The 20,278-nt window shown below is 38.2% G+C and overlaps 1 protein-coding gene across 1 annotated transcript in view; it reads left to right on the top strand.

Annotated features, from left to right (window-relative positions):
• The window catches only part of KCNH5 (potassium voltage-gated channel subfamily H member 5), a gene marked incomplete at both ends in the record, with an annotated part of 194,890 nt that overhangs the window by 67,439 nt on the left and 107,173 nt on the right, over nt 1–20,278 (top strand). Inside the window, one exon of the mRNA XM_083351057.1 lies at nt 15,535–15,964. Coding sequence (XP_083207183.1) covers nt 15,535–15,964 — 430 coding nt within the window. The remainder of the gene's footprint in view (nt 1–15,534; nt 15,965–20,278) is intronic.

The raw sequence follows: 20,278 nt of genomic DNA, 5'->3' as shown, positions 1-20,278 counted from the left end.
TTGTTTCTCTCCTTTTCTGCAGGAAGGTAGAATCATTTCCTAATTTTTATTTATTTATCTGTCTGCCTGCCTGCCTGCTTGTTTGTTTATTACACTACTCTTCTACACCTGAGAACTCTCTGCCCAGTTTATAGAAACGTGATTCTATTCTTAAATAATCAGGATAAGGGCCATATTAGAAAGCAAAGGCTTAAATCTCTCCATACTGCGATTTGGAAAGGGAGGCGTGCTCGCCTTCACTGCCCTGCCACGAAGGCAGTGAAACAAGCCACAAGGAAAAGGTGCTGAATCCACAAACTTTGTTTCAAGAAGTTACAATTTGTCATCTCTCATCTTTAATATTCTAGCTGTATATAGATCTAATAACAAAATAAACTTACCTTAAAAGATTATTGTAATAATAGGAGTGTCATGTACAGGTAGTCTCCAACTTAATAACCACAATTGGGATTAGAATTTCTGTTGCTAAACAAGGTGGTTAACTGAGTTGCACTTGATTTTACAACCTTTTTTTTGGTGATTGTTGTTAAGTGGATTCCTGCAGTTATTAAGCAAACTCACCTTCCCCCATTGCTGTTGTTCATTGGAAACTGGCCAGGAAATGTGCAAATGTTAGTCACATGACCCCAGGAGGCTGCAACCATTGTAAATACTTGCCAGTGGCCAAGCACCTGAATTTTGTTCAAGTGACTGTGGGGATGCTACAATGGTTGTAAGTAGTTATTAATCACTTTCTGATGTTGGCAAAACTTTGAACAGTCATTAACTGAATGGTTGTAAGCCAAGGACTACCTATCTGCTGCCTGTGAGTGTTGCTACCTCAGGGTATGACATGGATACTTGCAATTTAATAACTATTTTATTAAAAAAGGTCAGATAAAATCGTTCAGTGATTAAATGGATACTGTACTTCCTGTTGGTATTTAATTGACAGAATAATCCTAGCTTAATCTTTTTTATCTAATTGTTAAAGCATTTTGCCTTTATTATATGAAGCATTGGTTATACCAAATTTCAGACAGATTGCTGAAACGGTTTAAACATCTGCTGCTAATCAATTCATTTTGTTTTTTGCTTTCTTGAGAGCAGTTCTACAATTCAGTATTCAATTATTCTCTGGGTTTATTCATATGCAGAATTTTGAAGCCTAAGATAGAAGTTTGATTATACAGACTATAGAAAGTTTTACCCTAGTTTTAAATACAAAGATTTAGCATTATGTGGTCATTTCTCCCGAATGTTCCTATCATCTAAGTTTTCCAAGTTGAGTTATTAGTATCAGGTTTTGCATTATGCAATCCCCCAAAGAACATTTTCAGCAGAAGAGCCAAGAATTTCCTAAAAGGAAAATGCTTTGGGTGAGTTTGTCTTTCAACAGAGTTTATAAAATTCTCTAATTATAACTTTTTCCCCCTCTTCAAAAGTTCTTCAGTTTGCTTTGGATAGTATCATCCAACTTCTCCTTGGCTGGAGAAGCAACCATAGACATCAATAACAGCACTGCTTTTATCAGTTTTTTTTCTTTCACTTATTTTAATTCAGTTCTTCTCTGGAACATTACCATTCTGATTTCTGAACAGCAGTGAAAGGCGCTTCCTTCTTTTCTATTATTTCTCTTTCTGTTCAACAAGTTGCACCATTTAATTGCTATATTCCTCTTGAAGGAAGGCATCATTGTAGGTCTGTTTCATACCAGTTAAATCTTACTTTGCTTTTTTATACCGAGAGTTCATGCTCATTTCGTCTATTTCTCACACTGAGCATTGGTGTATAGACAATGAAGGTTCATGAACCTTACAAGACAATGTTCTTTTTATTCTTCAGTAAGTGGTTTCAGCAATACTCCCACTTTCTGTAATGCAATAGCCATTATCCTGTACAATTTATCTTATACAATTATTATGGGCAGGGTGCTATAAAATGACTGAAGGGGAGAAAGTCCTAACCAAAGAGCCACCCAATCCAGGGCCTACCAGGTTGCAAAGGAAAACTGAAAGGGAAAGGCAAATGAATATGACAGGTCAAAGACTGGCTTTTTCTTCCACTCTAATGGTATGTTTGGGATTTTGGAGAACAATATAGCTTGGTTACAGAAGGAAGCCCACAAGTATTTTTAATGACAAAACAATCGAGCATTTGGGGCTTAAATACATTTATATCTATCCTGTAACAGTTTTCATGAGTGCTCATAATAAGAATAATAATAAATTAAAACATACAGAGTATATTAATTTAGTAAGCCATGTTAAACCAGATACTTACACACTACCTGGGTCAAATTTATTTAAACCTGATGCCATATATAAGAATTAAGTTCACAAGAGGTTTTTCACCTTCTGGAGAATGACATTTCACAGCTGGCTGCTGCCAATGGAAACATCCTTTCAACCGTAACACCATATGTCACTTCCAGGACACCAAAATAGATGCTGGAACCAAATGTTGTAGTTCAGGCAGGAAGTAGGAGATAAGCAATTATTCAGGTTTTTTGGTAATAGAATGGGGGTGGTGGTTTCAAAGTCACAATCAGATGTACGTAGATGCTTGAAAATGGACTAAGAGCCAGAAAAATGAGAAAAACAGGAAGCATGATATGTGTTTATCAAGTACCCCCATATATGTTGTATGCTAGACTAAGTGAAGTCTCCATGTGGTCCTAAAAGACTATCTCAAGAACAATATGTTGCAGGAGCCCAAGTGGAATTTTATCAGAATATTGGAGCCAAGTGTCCCTATCCAAGAAAAGATATTACCTGAAGTTGATAAAATGTGTACTGTGGCATGGAGTTGTCTTGATCCAAACCTCCATTAACATCAGTGAATCAAGGGGCATAGTAGATGAGGTACGATATAAGGATTGTATAAAGCATTTGAAGGGGGTTTGTGAACTGTTCCTCGGAAGCTATTGCTCAGAGGTCGAAATGGGGACATTTATGGAAGACTCAATGTTTGTCAACCATCCCACAGTCATCTAGCAAAGAAAGACTCCTGGCCATTTGTATTGCCAAGATTATATTTTACTGAAGCTTAAATGGCGTAAGTAGCATAAGCTGAATCTGCAGTTTCCCATGCACAAAACCCAAAGATCCTTCTTCCCTCACCACTACCACCCCTAGCCATCCCCCGGTTATCTGCAAATGTCCAATCAGGTGCTTGTATATTGTTTAGGAAACAGGTGCTTGGTTCCCAGCTCTGCATATTGTTACTTGACCTTGGCTGGCTGTAGCTTCTCAACTGGGCTTTCATCTCCTCCCCCCTTCTCCGTTACATTCCAATCTTTCTCTCTCTTCCCCCCCCTCCTCAATGCTAATGTCAGGCTGTCAGCTCATGAAACTTGACAGCCATGACAATGTCACTTCAAGACCCTTTCCAGTTCAATTTGATGGATTATTCTGTGCAAGCTCACCCATCCTAAAAAGATTATGAAGGAGTCTTAAGGCAGCTGCACCAAAATTCTGAGAAGTCCAATCCATAGAATCCAAAAGTTCTTCAAAAAGTGTTCTTCCAAATGTTTGGCTCTGCTCATGACTTGTCTTTTAAAGTGGACCATCAATTGCTCACCATGCGGAATATCAACCTCTTCTCTAAATTTCCTTTTTGTCTCATTTAAGTGACCTTATGCTCTATTTAATTTGAAGAGTTAAATATACTCATTTGAAGGGTTTTGCCAATTCCAGTCTGGAATCTGGGCAGACTAATATAGTCGCTGTCTTTTCTACTATGATAAGATTATATTTTTATTATTTATGAAATAGCTATGCTTCTGCATTAATAATTATAAAGCTCTGGTTTTTTTTTCTTCCCTGGTGATGCATTTACACTTTCTTGCATTTGTCCAAATGGGCTGCCTTGTAGAGGAATAATTATTTTCATGGCTTGAATTAGATAAGACAAATACATTTTCTGCTGTCATTTGTTGATTTGATGGATAAAGTCATAGCTTGGTTCATTTCCTCAGTACATGATGAAAGTATAATGTTTCCTATGTGCATTAGGACAACTGTTATAAATGCAAGCTAACAGAGTTAGCTTTGAAGTATTATCATTCACTGTAATTTACTGAAAAAATAGCTTTTCCTAAAGACTTTAAACAAGAAGTTTATCAGCACTGATCACAGGGTGCTGCAGAAAATAAAGATGAATTGGTGACAGTAATAATTGTATAACTAAAATGTTATGCAATAAAACATGCCTCCTTTTTGACTTGCCACTTCTGCATTGCTTACAAAAAATAGGAGAAGCATTCCAGGAAGGTAATACAAAAGGGCAAGTATTTCCAGGAACTTTGCCTATGCAGTCTATCTTTTGATGCAAATTAGAAAGCATTACTGTAATTTAAAGTAAGCATGTCTGCTCTATCTCCACTCCAGACTTTATTGATTCACAAGCTACTGTTATCTCAGCTTCTTATGTCTCTCTGTATCTTAAATTGATCTTTAAACAAGATGGGACTTCAATATTATCATACCCAATATGATTGGCCACATGATTGTATTAGATCTCAGGAGAATCAGGTTCATGTTTGTCCTCAGCTATGGAAAATTAATGGATAACTTTGAGCCAGTCACTCTTTGCCTAAGTTGTTCTGAGAATAAAATACAAATTGACCATCTTGGAAGCTATCTTTGATTCCTGGAGAGAGAAAAAACCAGGATATAAATCAAACACACACATTAATAAAATAAATAATAGTGGAGAAGCTTCTGACATCCCTTCCAACAGAGGTCTCCTTGGTAAAATAGCATATGGATATTCTGTTCACTTAGTTATATGTGGCTTTCTTACCAAGCTTAATGTTTAGTAGTAAAATATGGAATTTACTGATATAACATCATATTGAAGGGAACAAGGATGTGTCTGTTGCTGTTTCTACTTGTACACAATTTAGCAGAGGCAGATAGTGTGTCATATTGCCGAGGAAGACTAGCTGATTAGATGTCAATGTCAATGACAGCCATTGACATGGAGTGAATGATTTTTGTAGTGTCTTCAGACAACATTGCCTAAGATGATCTTCATTACTAGTGATTCTAGTCATAGGATTGGCCATGGAAGACAAGATCATAAGGATTCTGATGATATAAATTTCATCACAAAGAATTTTATGCTTCACTTTTTCATAGCACTTCAAAAACAAGGCCAGAATAAATTGTCGGTTCTGGTCAGCCCCTGTAACCTGTGAGAATAAATGCTGTCTTTTGGTGGGAGAAGTCCTAAGTGATTTAAATCCTGTCAAGAACATAAATGTCTGGCATCAACCTGAGGATAGAGATGATAGAAAAAAATGGTTTCCCAAAGCCCCAGAGGACAAGACAAAAAACAATGGATGGAAACTAATCAAGGAGAGAAGCAACCTGGAATTACAGAAAACTTTCTAACAGTGAGGACAATTAACCAGTGGTACAGCTTGTCTTCAGACGCTGTGGATGCTTCATCACTGGAGGTTTTTAAGAAGAGACTAGACAGTTACTTGTGTGAAATGTTATAGGATCTCCTGCTTGAGCAAGGGGTTGGACTAGAAGACCTCCAAGGTCCCTTCCAACTCTATTCTGATTCTGATTCAGATTAATTGGTGCAGCTCTCCAGACCTTTAGACTGATATGTTCTACTTAATCATGAGGATGTTTAGAATAAAATATAAAACATACTTGGACTGAGAAGTATACCGACTACCTTTTTCTAACAGGGTCAATAGGATCAATAGTAACAGAGCAACATACCTTACACCAAAACTGACTTCATTCAACTTATTGCATTTAAAGGCAGTGAACAGGTGTCCTTGTCAGGCAGCTGTTTTTCTTAGCTTGTTTTGGAGGTGCCAAGATTGAAACTGGTGCCTTCTTCTGTATGTAAAATGGGTGCTTTGCGGAGGTGAAAAAAGGCAACTAATAGGTCTTCTAGTACAATTCTCTGCTCATTTCTCTGGAATCTCTAGAGGGCTCGGGACAGGGGGCATTCCTCTGTTCTGGTTCTATTAGACCTCTCAGCGGCTTTTGATACCATCGACCATGGTATCTTGCTGCGGCGTCTCAGGGGATTGGGAGTGGGAGGCACGGTTTTACAGTGGTTCTCCTCCTATCTCCAGGGACGTTCGCAGTCGGTGTTGGCAGGAGGGCAGAGGTCGACCGCGAGGTCTCTCATTTGTGGAGTTCCTCAGGGGTCAGTCCTCTCGCCTCTCCTGTTCAACACCTATATGAAACCGCTGCGTGAGATCATTCGTGGTTTTGGAGTTGGGTATCATCAGTATGCTGATGATACCCAGCTTTTCCTTTCGACCCCAAACCACCCCAGTGATGCCCTCAACGTGATGTCTCGTTGCCTGGAGGTGGTTCGGGTCTGGATGGGGAGGAACAGACTTCAACTCAACCCCGACAAGACTGAGTGGCTTTGCATACCTTCATCCCGGGTTTATTCGGACATTCCACCTCTCACTATGGGGGGTGAACTATTACCCCCCGTAGATAGGGCTCGCAACTTGGGAGTCCTCCTAGATTCATGGCTCACCCTGGAAGACCATATAGGAGCTGTGACTAGGGGGGCTTTCGCCCAGGTTCGCCTGGTGCGCCAGTTGCGGCCCTATCTAAGCCGGGATGATCTATGCACGGTCACTCATGCGCTCGTGACCTCTCGACTAGACTACTGCAATGCTCTCTACATGGGGCTTCCCTTGAGGACCACCCGGAAGCTCCAACTGGTACAGAATGCAGCCACGAGAGTTGTGTTGGGAGTCTCCCGATACTCCCACATTACACCTCTACTCCGTGAGCTGCATTGGTTACCAGTTGCCTTCCGGGTGAGATTCAAGGTACTAGTAATGGTATTCAAAGCCCTACATGGCAGGGGTCCGGAGTACCTGAGGGAACACCTGCTGCCGGCATCGACTTCCCTTCGCCCTGTGCGTTCCCACAGAGAGGGCCTCCTCAGGGTGCCACCGGTCAGAGAATGTCGACTGGTGGCCCCCAGGGGGAGATCCTTCTCTGTGGGCACCCCGGAGCTATGGAACCAGCTACCGGTGGAGCTCCGGACGGCGCCCGACCTTCGCTCCTTTCACCGCGATCTAAAAACATACTTTTTTGAACAAGCTGGCCTGGCCTGATGAGGGGTTTGGGGGGGGGTTTGCTATTGTTATTTTATTAGGTTTTAAAGATGTATTTTAGTATGTGGGCATTTATTTAATCTTGTTTTAACTTTTGTAATTGGTATTTTTTATTCTTGCCCCGTTCACCGCCCTGAGTCCTTCGGGAGAAGGGCGGTATAGAAATAGTATTAAATTATAAATTATAAATTATTTCAAGGTTCACTAAAGCACAATTAAACAGTGGAACAGATTGCTTCCATAAGTTGTAAGTGCTCCATCACTGGAGATTTTCAATAAAAGATTGGAAAGCCATTTGTTCAGAATAGTATGAGGTCTCCTGGTTGAAGACCTCCAAGGTCCCTTCCAACCCTGTTTTCTATGTTCCATGTTCTATCTCTGATAATTACTTCCCATAATTTCAACAATTATGGAGGTTGGGGGCAGGTGGAACTTCCTCAGTTTTACTTGATATATATACCTGCTCTCTCCTCTGCCTCTGATTATCCTGAGATTGGAACTCTTATTTCTTTAAGTTCTAGAACAGAGTTTGATAACAGAGACTCTTAGCTCAAAAGAAGCAAGACTGCATTTTTTATTTAGCTCTTTTATCACTGGATGCACAAGAGGGCATAATCAAAGTATGGAAATATCTTTTAAAGACGTGATATTGTATACATTCTGAAATATGCCAGAAGTGAAGAAAAAAAGTCATTAGCCTAGGCTACTGCTTGGTAACACCCCCCAAAAAGAGAAAAATCTATGAAAAATGAATGGAACTATCCCAAGGACAAAATAAGTCTCCAGAGATTTTAGGGAGATAGGAGAATAAGTTAAAAATGTAAGAAAATAATCATTTTTCAGTGCAGCCTTAGAGGAATGCTGACAGCAAACGTGCTGATTTGTAATATTTGTTTTTTGCACACAACATGGAATTGATGAGAGGATCAGTGGGGATAATAGCATAAAGTTTGGATCATTTCCAGGATGGTAATCAAAACACAGTCTGAGATATAAAAAAGGCGGCAGGGATTAATTTAAGTTTTAAAAAGCCTGTAGAAATTTGATGAATGTTAGAGGTGGCACCTCAGAAAGTGACTGGATGAGATGTCCCAGTGTATCTGAATTGTGAATAGGGTTTCTCCTTCTACCATTGGCTCTGCTTTCTGTACCCTAACTGCCATTGGCTGAGTCATAAAGAGATGAGTAAGATCAGGAAAAGAAAAACGGTTGAAGGTAAAAATGTAATAATTAAATAATTATTAAAATGTAAAAATGTAATAATTAAAAAGGAACATGCTGAGAGGACCCTAAAGGGAGAACGGGCCTAAGAAAGCAAAATAGAACATAACATGGGAAAGCAGCAAGATGAGACCCAAAGGTGATTTTTCAAGAGACAACTGGACTTCCTTGATTTTCATTGAAGATGTTTCGCTTCTCATCCAAGAAGCTTCTTCAGTTCTGGATGAGAAGGGAAACAACTTCACAAAAACCAAGGAAGTCCAGTTGCCTCTTGAAAAAGTAGCTTTGGGACAACCATGACCCTGGTGACTGAGAATCTCCACAGACAGCAAGATAGACAGATCAGAATCTGTGTTAAACTCAAAAAAGGAAGAAAGGAAATGCTTGAAGTGATAATAGCAATTGTTTACAAAGTGGTTTCAAATATATTATGAATTATTCACACATCTGCAGGTGTAACACAACAGAATATATATTGTATTTAGGTTTAATAACTTGGACAGAGAAGGGACGCGGTGGCTCAGTGGGTTAGGATGCTGAGCTTGTCGATCAGAAGGTCGGCAGTTTGGCGGGTCGAATCCCGAGTGCCGTGTAACAGAGTGAGTGCCTGTTATGCGTCCCAGCTTCTGCCAACCTAGCAGTTCGAAAGCACGTAAAAATGCAAGTAGAAAAATAGGGACCACTATGGTGGGAAGGTAACAGCGTTCTATGCACCTTTGGTGTCTAGTCATGCCGGCCACATGACCACGGAGATGTCCTCAGAGAAGCGCTGGCTCTTTGGCTTTGAAATGGAGATGAGCACTGGCCCTTAGAGTTGGAAATGACTAGCATGCATGTGCAGGGGAACCTTTACCTTTTACCCAACTTGGACAGAAGGCTTTAAAAACAGGTGGGTTCATATAAAAGATGGCCATTTCTGTTCACTGCAATATGCCCTCCTTGAGTTTTACTGAATATTTTCTCTACATCATTTACAGAGGAAAAAATCATACAAGTTGTCTATATAATATCTCCTTTGAATACAGCTTGACTAGATTCTAGACCTAGCCTAATAACAACTCACACCCTGGATGGTATCTCTTTACTCTCCTACCATCGGGTAGGAGATATAGGAGTATAGCCAGCCACACCAACAGGCTGAAAAACACCTTTTATCCGTGGGCTGTTAGGCTTTTGAACGAGAAATAACTTGTGTGAATTTTATGCAGAATTGACTTGGGAGGCCGGTGTGTGGTGTAGTTGGTTCACATGGTGTAGTAAGATGGAGGGTTTGTTGTCACTGTGTGTTGTGGGGTGGGAGCACAAAGGGAGGCTCAGCTAATCTCAATGTATACATAGTTGTACTTTGACAATAAAGATTCATCATCACAACGCCACATAGTTATTTTGGCAGTGAATTGAAGTTACACTATTGTCTTCATTGGGATATTTTTTTAATATCTTTTGTTTATTCTGATGATTTCTTATCAACAATCTGTTTGGCTTTTGTAGATCAAGCTATAGATGTAAATATATAGACTATAAACAGATGTCAAGTGATCTTTTTCAGCTTTTCATACAGTAAAGGATTCTAAGTGGGTGACTTAAAGGTCAGGTAGTTTAGTCTTCTATTGAGTTATAATTTATTATTGATCTGATTCTATTTTAAACCTTCTAGTGAAATAGACCCTACAACTTAATGTGGCAGCCTGCTCCACTGGCTGATAACTGGTATTGTCCTCACATTTCTCCTGAGGACTAGTCTGAACCTCTTTCCTTGTATGTCTATGGAGATTCTCAGTAATCTAAGTTACTTTGTCTTGCCCAAACCCCAGGATATTGGGTCCAGATCCAAAATGAACCGCGATAAACTGTAGCAAGTTCAGGTGTGATAATATTTACCTCTTTAAGTTTGGAGATATATTTGATTTATAAACTTGTTTTGGACTAGACAGTTGTTCAAACAGAGGAGTTCTCTCTGTTAACCAGGATTCATGGCATTATGATCATAAATGGTAGCATCTCCCAAAACTAAAACATTTCAGGATAAGTCAGTGGCTAACCTCTTGTGAATAAACCTCCCAGGTGCCCTTTCTCAAACTCTAAACCAATGCATTAAGAAGACCAAGATAGATCGGGTTCATCTTAATTTTTCAGAGGGCTAAGTTATTTCAAATTGTCACGAACAATTTGGTTTCTGATCTAGGGTTTCTGTTCCCACACATCTGAAAGTTGTAGAAGACTGTTATGGATTAAATTGATTTTTTTGCTACTCAACTCTTACTCCCCCCCCCCGAGAATAATAAACCTAGAGTACACTATTTTGAGAGATGGTAATTACTCATATAAGTGATAGAAAGTAGACTTGAATTTCAGTCTCTTAAATTCTGATCCACCCCTTAAACAAGAGGTCCCTAACTCCCGGTCCATGGACTGGTACTGATCTGTGGAATTCCAGAAACCAGTCCATGCAAACAAGTGAAGGCCCATCCATGGCATGCAGGCAGCATGCGAAACCACCACACCTCTGGTCTGCAGAAAAACCTCTCTCCAGGGAACTGGTCCCTGGTGCCCAAAAGGTTGGGGATGTTGCCTTAACCATTATACTGCTCAGGTCTCTCTGCACTTGAAATAAATTGGTTTAGAATCAATCGTCTATATACCAAGTCTTGTGCCTGAAAGTAAATTCTGACTGTGAATGAAAAGAATGTTTATTTTTAGCCAGGATGAAATTTGGTTTTTCAAAGCAAGAACAAAAACATTTTGCACCATAATTGGCTTTTATAAGCATGTGAGATAAATACAGAATCCAGGATCTTGAAAAGTACTCTGTGTACAAGGGCCAGGAATCCTCAAAGATATATACTGCTAACATTAACATAATAAGAGAAGGATTAAACAGCTCATAGCGGTTTTGGGACTAAGCTTTTTATAAGTAGCTCATCTTGAAATCTCTCTCTCTCTCTCTCTCTCTCTCTCTCTCTCTCTCTCTCTCTCTCTCTCTCTCTCTCTCTCTCTCTCTCTCTCTCTCTCTCTCTCTCTCTCTCTGGGTTCCTTTACTGGATTCATTCATTTAAAATTACATTTGCTTATACAGTTCTCACCAACATATGCTTTATGATGTGACTTACATTACATGATTTTCAATAATTATCTATCAGAAATCTTGTTAAAGGGGAGAAGCCAAGGATTCTCTTAACAATCACCCATCAGTTACAGAGTATGCATATGCCCAATTTTTCTGAAGACAATTCTCTGTTTGAAGGTATCATCTATTTCAGGGTTAGATAACCAGGTGTTTCAGATGTTTTTGACCACAACTCACACAATTCCTTGCCATTAGCCGTGGAAGTTGATAAGAGGTGACATGTCAAACATTTGGAATGCACAATGTTGCCTACCCCTGCTCTATTTGAATAGCTCATTAATACATAAAAAAGCTGAATGGAGTAAGAAGAGCGAGGGTCTGATGTTTTCCATCAAATATTAGCACCAGGACAATAGAGTGAGCAGGAAGAATGCAAATTATCTGATCATAGTATTCAAGTCCTGTTTTTTTTTAAAAAATATAATAATTTCTAAAATGCCACCTTAACCTTTAGTATAGATAAATCTTATATAAGTTTGTGTCTTTTTGTCCACTTCATTGCTTCTGTGTTTCTGCCTTTTTTTTCCTTTATAAATAAAAGGCCATACTAATCTTAAATTCTCCTTACTGCAGTGACAGCTCCTTTTATGTACATTTCCTGATGAACTATCAGGATTCCTCATTAGGCAGGAAACATCCTTGTGGATTCTAGTGGCTAAACTACAATTTCATATATTATGACAAGAGATTTCAAAATGAGCATGATGCTGTTCAGAGCCTCCGCAAGAGCAAAACCTTCACATTCCATACTCCATAAGATTGTAAATTCTTCTGTTCCTGCACTGAATAGAGGTAAATATTCTGTAGTTCGATAGTATAATTACGGAACATTTTGATTACACTGATTTGATAATGATGCATTATCATCATTAATGACAATTTAAACGTGGCAAGGAAAGCACAAATGCCTCGTTGCCTTCTGCTAAATGAAATGTCTTTGGCTGCTGATTCCTTTGCTGCTTTTGTTGGGGTGTTTCTCTTTCGAGATAGGAAGATGCTAAATAGAAGAGTGAACAAACATCTATCCATTTATGCATCCTCCCCAATACACACCCACCTCTTTAAATTAAGGGTCCACAATTCCTACTTAATACCGCAATAATATCTATTATACATATGGACCTTGAAACTAAAATCAATAACATTCACACCAACTCCCCCTTCTGTATTCGCTCACAAGTGTTGGGCTACATATGACTTGCCGCCAAGACTAATCAGCTATCACTGGCTGGACACAGGCTTGCGTTAGTGGGTTACAGCTGTCAGAAACTTAAAAAGGAAATCAATAAAAGGTTAATTACTCCTAGTGAACTTATACTTCACTAATGTTAGGACTATTTAAGAAAGAAGAACACTTACTATATACTCTGGTTGAACGAATATGAGGGGAAGGAAGAAATGGATTTGGTGTAATTCTTTATGGTACTAGTGAGGATTTTTTTTTTATCCTAGGAAGCTGTAGTGTAGCACTACATACTGTGACAGACTATGGACAAGAAGCACCACAACACAAAAAGAGGGGGATGTATTTTACTTTGTTGGGCTCTTGGTGTTGGTTGAGCTTGCTTTTTTTCTTGCAGACATTTCATTAGCAGATGATAAGAAGAAAATCAAGAGCCCCATAATTTAACCCTGACCTACGTGGATCACAATGGATTTATTTTAGCAGGTTTTCTTTGTGCAATATAATGTACTCAGAATTTACACCATACATTTCAAAGTTTCTGTGAATGTAATATGAATAAGAGGAAGGGGCAAACTTCCTAACATTTCAAAAACTGGTTTTTATCTAATATTCTATATGCCTAACCTCGGCACTAACTTTAAAAAAATGTGAATTTTACTTACTTGAGGCATCTTTATAACGTTTTTCCCCCCATAAAGAAACACCCTTTAAAGAGAGGGAGAAGCAAACCAGAAGTTTAATGACTCCCTCTGTGCATCCCCCCCACCTATTTTGTCAAAAAGAAAACAAGCTGCTTGGAAAAATGCAGCCAAAGGGATGATAATGGTGATAAGCATTTTTAAACCAAACATAGTGCATTTTGTTATAAAAGTGTTTCAGAGTTTTGGTGCAAAATAGTAAGTTGGACTAAGTTGGTTCCACATGGTGCAAGTTTCTGAAACCTTGTCAATCCAGGTAGCTAATAGAGAGAACAAAGATTTTTTTACAAGTTTGTACTTTGATGTGTATACATGTATACATAAGTTGTTAGCAATTTGCAGCTTGTAGTATGGTTGGTGTAGGTATTAATGTGTTGATTTGCAAGACTGTTTCTAGATTAAGCTCCTGCAAAGAGTAGAATGTCCATCATTGGAATACCATTGGATTTTGCTTATGCTCATGCATACTGATCATATAAAAGAAAGAATATGTTGTCGATGGTGGCATATTATGCTCCAAGGGTGATAAAGGAAGAACTAAAGATGGGTTTGGGGAAAATTGGGTAACATAATGAATGAATGGGAATCAGGAGAAAATTTTTTTTATTAGATATGATATGAATGAATGAATGAGTGGAATGAGAAAAGAGGCTACACAAAAAATGATCAGGCCATTCGGAAATCTAAGAATAAATGAGATTGGTGACTTCTTTCTAAGTATCCAAGGCGTGTTTCTAATTCAGTATATGACTGAAGAATGTCTTTTTATATGTATGTATGTATGTGTTAACTGCAAAGGAATGTTGTTGTTGTTGTTAGTTGCGAAGTCGTGTCCGACCCATCGCGACCCTATGGACAACGTTCCTCCAGGCCTTCCTGTCCTCTACCATGCAAAGGAATGTACATATAGTAAATATAAAAGCATGATTGATTTGTCTATTTAGTGAAGGATTGTCAGCTTTTCAGGTAGGAAACCAAAATCAGGACTGCTAATATTACGTTTATTATAAGGTTACAGGAACAGAATCTTGTAAATCTGAAAAACCCACCTGTCTTGCTATTACTTTCCAGAGTACTAGGGAAGGTCCCTTCTGACACCCTTTTTACACTGTGGTATCCATTTATGACTTGAGATAGCTCATTGTCCTGGCTCCAGTTCTTCCTCTGGTCTCCAAAGGTTATTCTAACAACCCATTACAAGAATGTAAAGATGTTAAAGGAATTATAAGTGTGGGATTGATCATATTTTGATAGAGTTGGGAATGGAATTTTGGAAAATAATGGAATGGAAGAAAGCCAACATAAAATAAATTAGTGGGGAATTAGAATGACTGCAGACTGTGAACTCTGAAAGGAAAGATAAATTTCACCTCCAAATAAAGGGAAATGGAAAAGGGTGTGGAATTTACTTTGAATAGAATGAAGACAGTTGCATTGCCAAGAGTCACAGAAAAGTATGGAGTTATACCAATTAAAATATGAAAATGTTTCTTTGGTGGAGTAATGAATAATAAGAGGCTATGGGTGAGGGAAAAAAGTATATTGGAGAATGACTGCTGCTGCAAAAAATGAATGGTTAAAATCAAAATGCAAAGAAATTTTTATAGAAAACAAAAAGGGGAATGAAACTAAAAAGAGAATGTTGAAAGGAATATTTTAGAGATCTGTATGAGAATGCATTTGTATGTCAAAGAATGGAATTAAAATGAATGCGATCAATGTTAGCATTCATAAAAGAATTAATGAAAAGAAAGTTTTCCTCCTCTTTTCATTATAGATTAATTAAATTTTGTTTTTCTTTCTTGTCTAGCATATATATATTAAATAATAGTTTACATTTTTTGTAAAATATATATTATTGTATAGTATTTATATAATCTACACGTATGTTTATTATTAATTGATGTATTTTTAATCTTTAACATTTTTCGGAAAAGTCAATTGCAAACCTTTTAAAACTCAATAAAGAAAACTGTATAGAAGCTGCCTACTCAGACAATTGTTAACTATTTAGATTATTTAGATTACCTTGCTAGGCCCCAAACGTGGGACAAATCTTTATTTCCTGTTTCAGCCTAACCGAAGGCCATCGACAGGCAGTAGTCACAACAGTGACAGCTCATATTTGTGTAAATATATATATATATCTCCAAATCAAAGGATGTTTATTGTTTTATAAAAAGTAAAGATCTGTGTTCCTTTCTAGGGTATCAGCAGTCTCTTCAGTTCCTTAAAAGTGGTGCGACTCCTGAGGTTGGGTCGTGTGGCCAGGAAGTTGGACCATTATCTGGAATATGGCGCTGCAGTGTTGGTGCTCCTGGTTTGTGTCTTTGGATTAGTGGCCCACTGGCTTGCGTGCATCTGGTATAGCATTGGGGACTATGAAGTTATCGACGAGATCACGAATACCCTCAAGAATGACAGCTGGCTCTGCCAATTGGCAGAGAGTATTGGAACACCATATCGGTACAATGCTACTGGATCAGGGCAGTGGGAAGGCGGACCCAGTAAAGATTCACTTTATATAACTTCTCTCTACTTTACCATGACAAGCCTTACGACAATAGGATTTGGAAATATAGCTCCAACCACTGATGGAGAGAAGATTTTCTCTGTGGCCATGATGATGGTTGGATGTAAGTAAAAGGTTTTTTCATTTGTTTCACATTATATTTACATTTGCTGACACAGGGGTTGATGTTTTCATATTATCACAACAAAGTCACAAAAAAGGATATAAATTATTTTGTGATAAAATAAAAGGGTATCATGCATAGGGTTACTGGATGTCAGGCAAAAGGACATATCCTCATGTCCTCCACCTGGCAGGCATAAACTTAAAATCAAATACTATCCAGTTTTTTTTTGGTGTCTTGGATTTTTTTCTGGAGGAGGGAGGGCTGTTTTTACAACAGTAGTCGTTCAAACTTTTGTGTATTATGATCTTGTATATTGTCTGCTTCTTCCTTTTTTTTTCTTCCATCAACTGACACAATAGCTTGGATTTACATTATTTAATTTATTTCCCGATTCTAACAATTGACTTTAAGCTCCTTCAGATCCATGACTGTTGTAATCTGTAGATCACATAACTTGTCATGTTGTTTCTATGGTGAAATTTGAAAAGTGTGTTGTCGATTCTATATTATCACTAGCATATATTCTTGAAAATAAAGATTTATTTATTTTACTTACAATATGCAGTATTGCAACTGAAAAACCAGTATTTCTGATACTGGAAAACATAATTTCATATACATGTAGGCCTAAGTACATTTTTGCAATTTTTCACTATAAAATAGTGCCTAAAATTGTCCTCCTCCTTTCCAATTGTCTGTTTCCTCCTTTGCCTGTTCAGATATCTGGTAATCCATATCATGCAGTTTTAGTGAGAATAGGAAAGCTTCTATGATAAGTTGTGATTCCTTTTATGATTTCCTTTACAGAGTAGCAGTGACAACCCTATTTCTTTATAAAATTATATTCATGTATGTTGTATGTTACGTTGTAGACATGACAATAAAGCGTAATATTTGCCTTCATTTTCAAGGGTCACAGGACATAGTACATTAGTTTGGAATATATTTACATTTTTGGTTGCTGTTGGACAAATGCATTTGGAAAGATAAATATCATGGTTATTACACAGAATTGATTCCATTTGCAGTGCTCACTTTGGAACTGGTACCTCATGTAGAGGTAGTCCTTGAGTTACAACCACAATTGGAGCCCAAAATTTCTGTTGCTAAGTTAAATATTTGTTAAGTGAATTTTGTCCCATTTTACGACATTTCTTGCCACTTGTCACTGCAGTTGTTAAGTTAGTGACATGGTTGTTAAGTGAATCTGACTTTTCTATTGACGTTGCTTGTCAGAAGGTCCCAAAAGGTGATCACGTGACCCTGGGACACTGCAACCATCATAAATATGCCAAGCATCTGGATTTTGATCACGTGATGCTGAGGATGGTGCAATGGTCATAATTCTGAAAAATGGCCATAAGTCACTTTTTTCAGTGCTGTTGCAACTTTGAATAATCCTAAATGACCTGTTGTAAGTCAAGGACTACCTGTAATGAGAAAACTGTTACTGAGAAGCAAGACTGGGGTCTGATTTAGTAAGAATTTGTATGACCCTCTTTGTTAAATCTGGAGGAAGTATAAGTTTGGTGACATGCCTCAGAGTCAAAGAACGATATTAAAAATACTGGTGTGGCATTAAGGTTTTATGCAATGTAAGCACACTCTGTGCATGCATTCATTGTATTAGTTTATTTATTTCTTTTTAAAATGTTGACTGTAGTGAGTTTGAAAATGCTTTTCAGGAAGCAAATTTTGTCCATTCAGCCATCCAGTTTGTCATGTGGGCTATTACCAACCTGTTTCAGGTCTCTTACACTCTGAAGCAGTTGAGATATTTGCCCTGGATTAAATTAAACATATGGTATGAAATCATAGGGTCCTTCCACAAAAATATTCTCTGCATACAAGTACCATGATGTTGTGAGTTTCTCCCCACCATATAAAACCTCTGATATCAGCCCATTTAGGCTCAGCTCTTTTGAAGTTCACTACTTATTGGCAGGTTCACTGCTGGAAAAAAAGCTTTTTGTCTTCTATTTCATCCTCTTATCTTTCTTCTGGTGATGTTGCTATATAAAATATTTTTTTGACCTCAGCTGTGTGGGGAATTAACTTCCATGCTGCACAGTGTGCATGTATTTGGGCCACTGAGGCTCTTCTGAAAACACAGTGATGAATAAGCCACTAAAGACATCTGTTGCCATATAATACATTATGCCAAATGCTGATGTAAACATGCCATGCTCCAAGCTTGTAAACAAAACCGCACTGAGAAAAACCTGGTCCCACAATAATTGATTAAGCAGCATTTGTAAAATGGAGTAAAGCTGCCTATTCTTTTTCTATCGTCTTTTCTGACCTAGCCTTTGGGAGGAATTAAAAGAAGAGAGTCTGGCTAGGTCAGATGAAAGGAGGAAAGCCTAGCTTTGCTTTGCTTTGCTTTGCGATGGGGAAGGTTGTTATCTGAAAAAGTTACTGTACATGTGAAGTGGAAAGAGGTTTGGCCACATTGATGGGGTTATAGAAGTTATAGACTAACTCATTTAGACAGTAATAGATGAAGGCTGTTTCTTTATGCCTCTGTAGTTATAATTACCAATTTATGCAATCTTATTAATGTACACCATATGCTATGGAATTTCATAAAATAAAATCACCCCAGACTTTTCCCTCAAGTTTTTAGGAAAGAATGAGGGCATGGATCCAGTGGTTCTCTTCTATGAACAGAAGGCCTTTTCATTTACAGGAGGGTCCATATTCCAGCCAAAATTTCTGTTGGAGGAAAGAGGGGAAAATATTTAATTCCAGGCAGTCCCCATAATTCCAGGCAGTCCCCATTCCCTTTAAATAACATTCAAGGAACTTGCAGAGGGAGGAAGAAACTTCCCACTCTGCACCAAAAGCACCTTAGGAATGGATTTGTATTAACAGGAATGCTGAACAAAACCCATTGCTAAAACACGATGGTTTCCAAGCTTTGGAAAATATTCTAAGTAGGAATGTGCCAGTGTTTTAAATGTTGTTTTAAAAAATGATAATTTATTAATATAAATGAATGTGAGTGTTAATATTATATCCAGTCCCCTTGGTGTCTGCTACCTGGAAGATGCAATCTGCAATTTCAGAATAAATAGAACAGAGAAGAAACAACACAAAAATCATTGGCTACACTATCATCCATCATGGTCATGAGTTAATCAAAGCCTGCAGTGGTGGGATTCAAATATGTGAACAACCAGTTCTCTGTGTGGATGCTGCTTCTGAACGTCCATTCTGGGCCTGGGCAACAAAAAATTAGCTACTGGTTCTGCCAAACTGGTGCGAACTGGCTGAATACCACCACTGGAAGCCTGGAACTCCACAAGCAATTCCACCAACAGACACATTGACCTACAACCAGCCTATGAACTCCTCAGAATCCAAATCAACCACACAGCCAAGCAGAGACAGCACCAACCCATGCGATGTTACCTAGCCTGGTAATGAAATGTTTGGAAAACAACCCACAAGCTCGGAGAACAAACCCTCATCATACACTCAAGCTACAGATATTTGCCACTATTGCAGAGAAGAAACACTCATTATTCTTAATGTAGGCAGTGCAAGCTGCTGTTAAAGGAAGAGCTAATGAAACTAAATTGGCATTCATCAGCTTAGATGCCCTAAGCTACTCTTCCCCAATTTGATATCTTTGCTGGCTGGGAATTCTGGGAGTTTCAGCCCCAAATCCTGAGGGTATATATGCATGTTTTACTGCCTAAATAAAGCAAAAAAAAGCTTTAAAGGGTATTTTTTAACTTTCCTATTACAAGCTGCTCCTTTACCAGCATTCTTGTATTTTTGCAGCATTTGCAGCATTGCAGCGATTCCTTAATACAATTAGGGAACAAAAAATAGTAAAGACATTTCAGGATAGAAGCTTGCATTTTTAATCAAGACATTTCCAGATTTGAATATATGAAGCCTAGAAAGTTTTCTCCCATTCCAATTCATTACTAGGATCTTCAAAGTGTCCCAAAAGTTGTTCTCTTTTATTTTTTTCCCTCTAGATAGATTCCTTTTGATTATGATATATAAACATCACTTAGGGTTTTACAGTTTGGGTGACCTTCTTGACATTTCAATTTGGTTTCAGTGCACACACACAAACACACACACAATTATTCAGCTTTTCCCTTTCCTACATCACTAACATTAGGTGCTTTTGAAATTGGGGAAATAAAGCATTCTTTATGGCTTCTTCCTCAAGCATACACACTTTGTAGTGCCCTTCCTTTTTACGATCATTGTGAAAAAGTGTGTATGAGATTCTCCATTTTTATCGCTAATGAGAGCTTCTGCACTGAAGATAAATTCCTTGTGTGTTTA

This window comes from Vipera ursinii (assembly GCF_947247035.1).
Source record: "Vipera ursinii genome assembly, chromosome: 1".
Taxonomy (NCBI): Eukaryota; Metazoa; Chordata; class Lepidosauria; order Squamata; family Viperidae; genus Vipera; species Vipera ursinii.
This window is presented reverse-complemented; position numbering and strand designations above follow the sequence as displayed.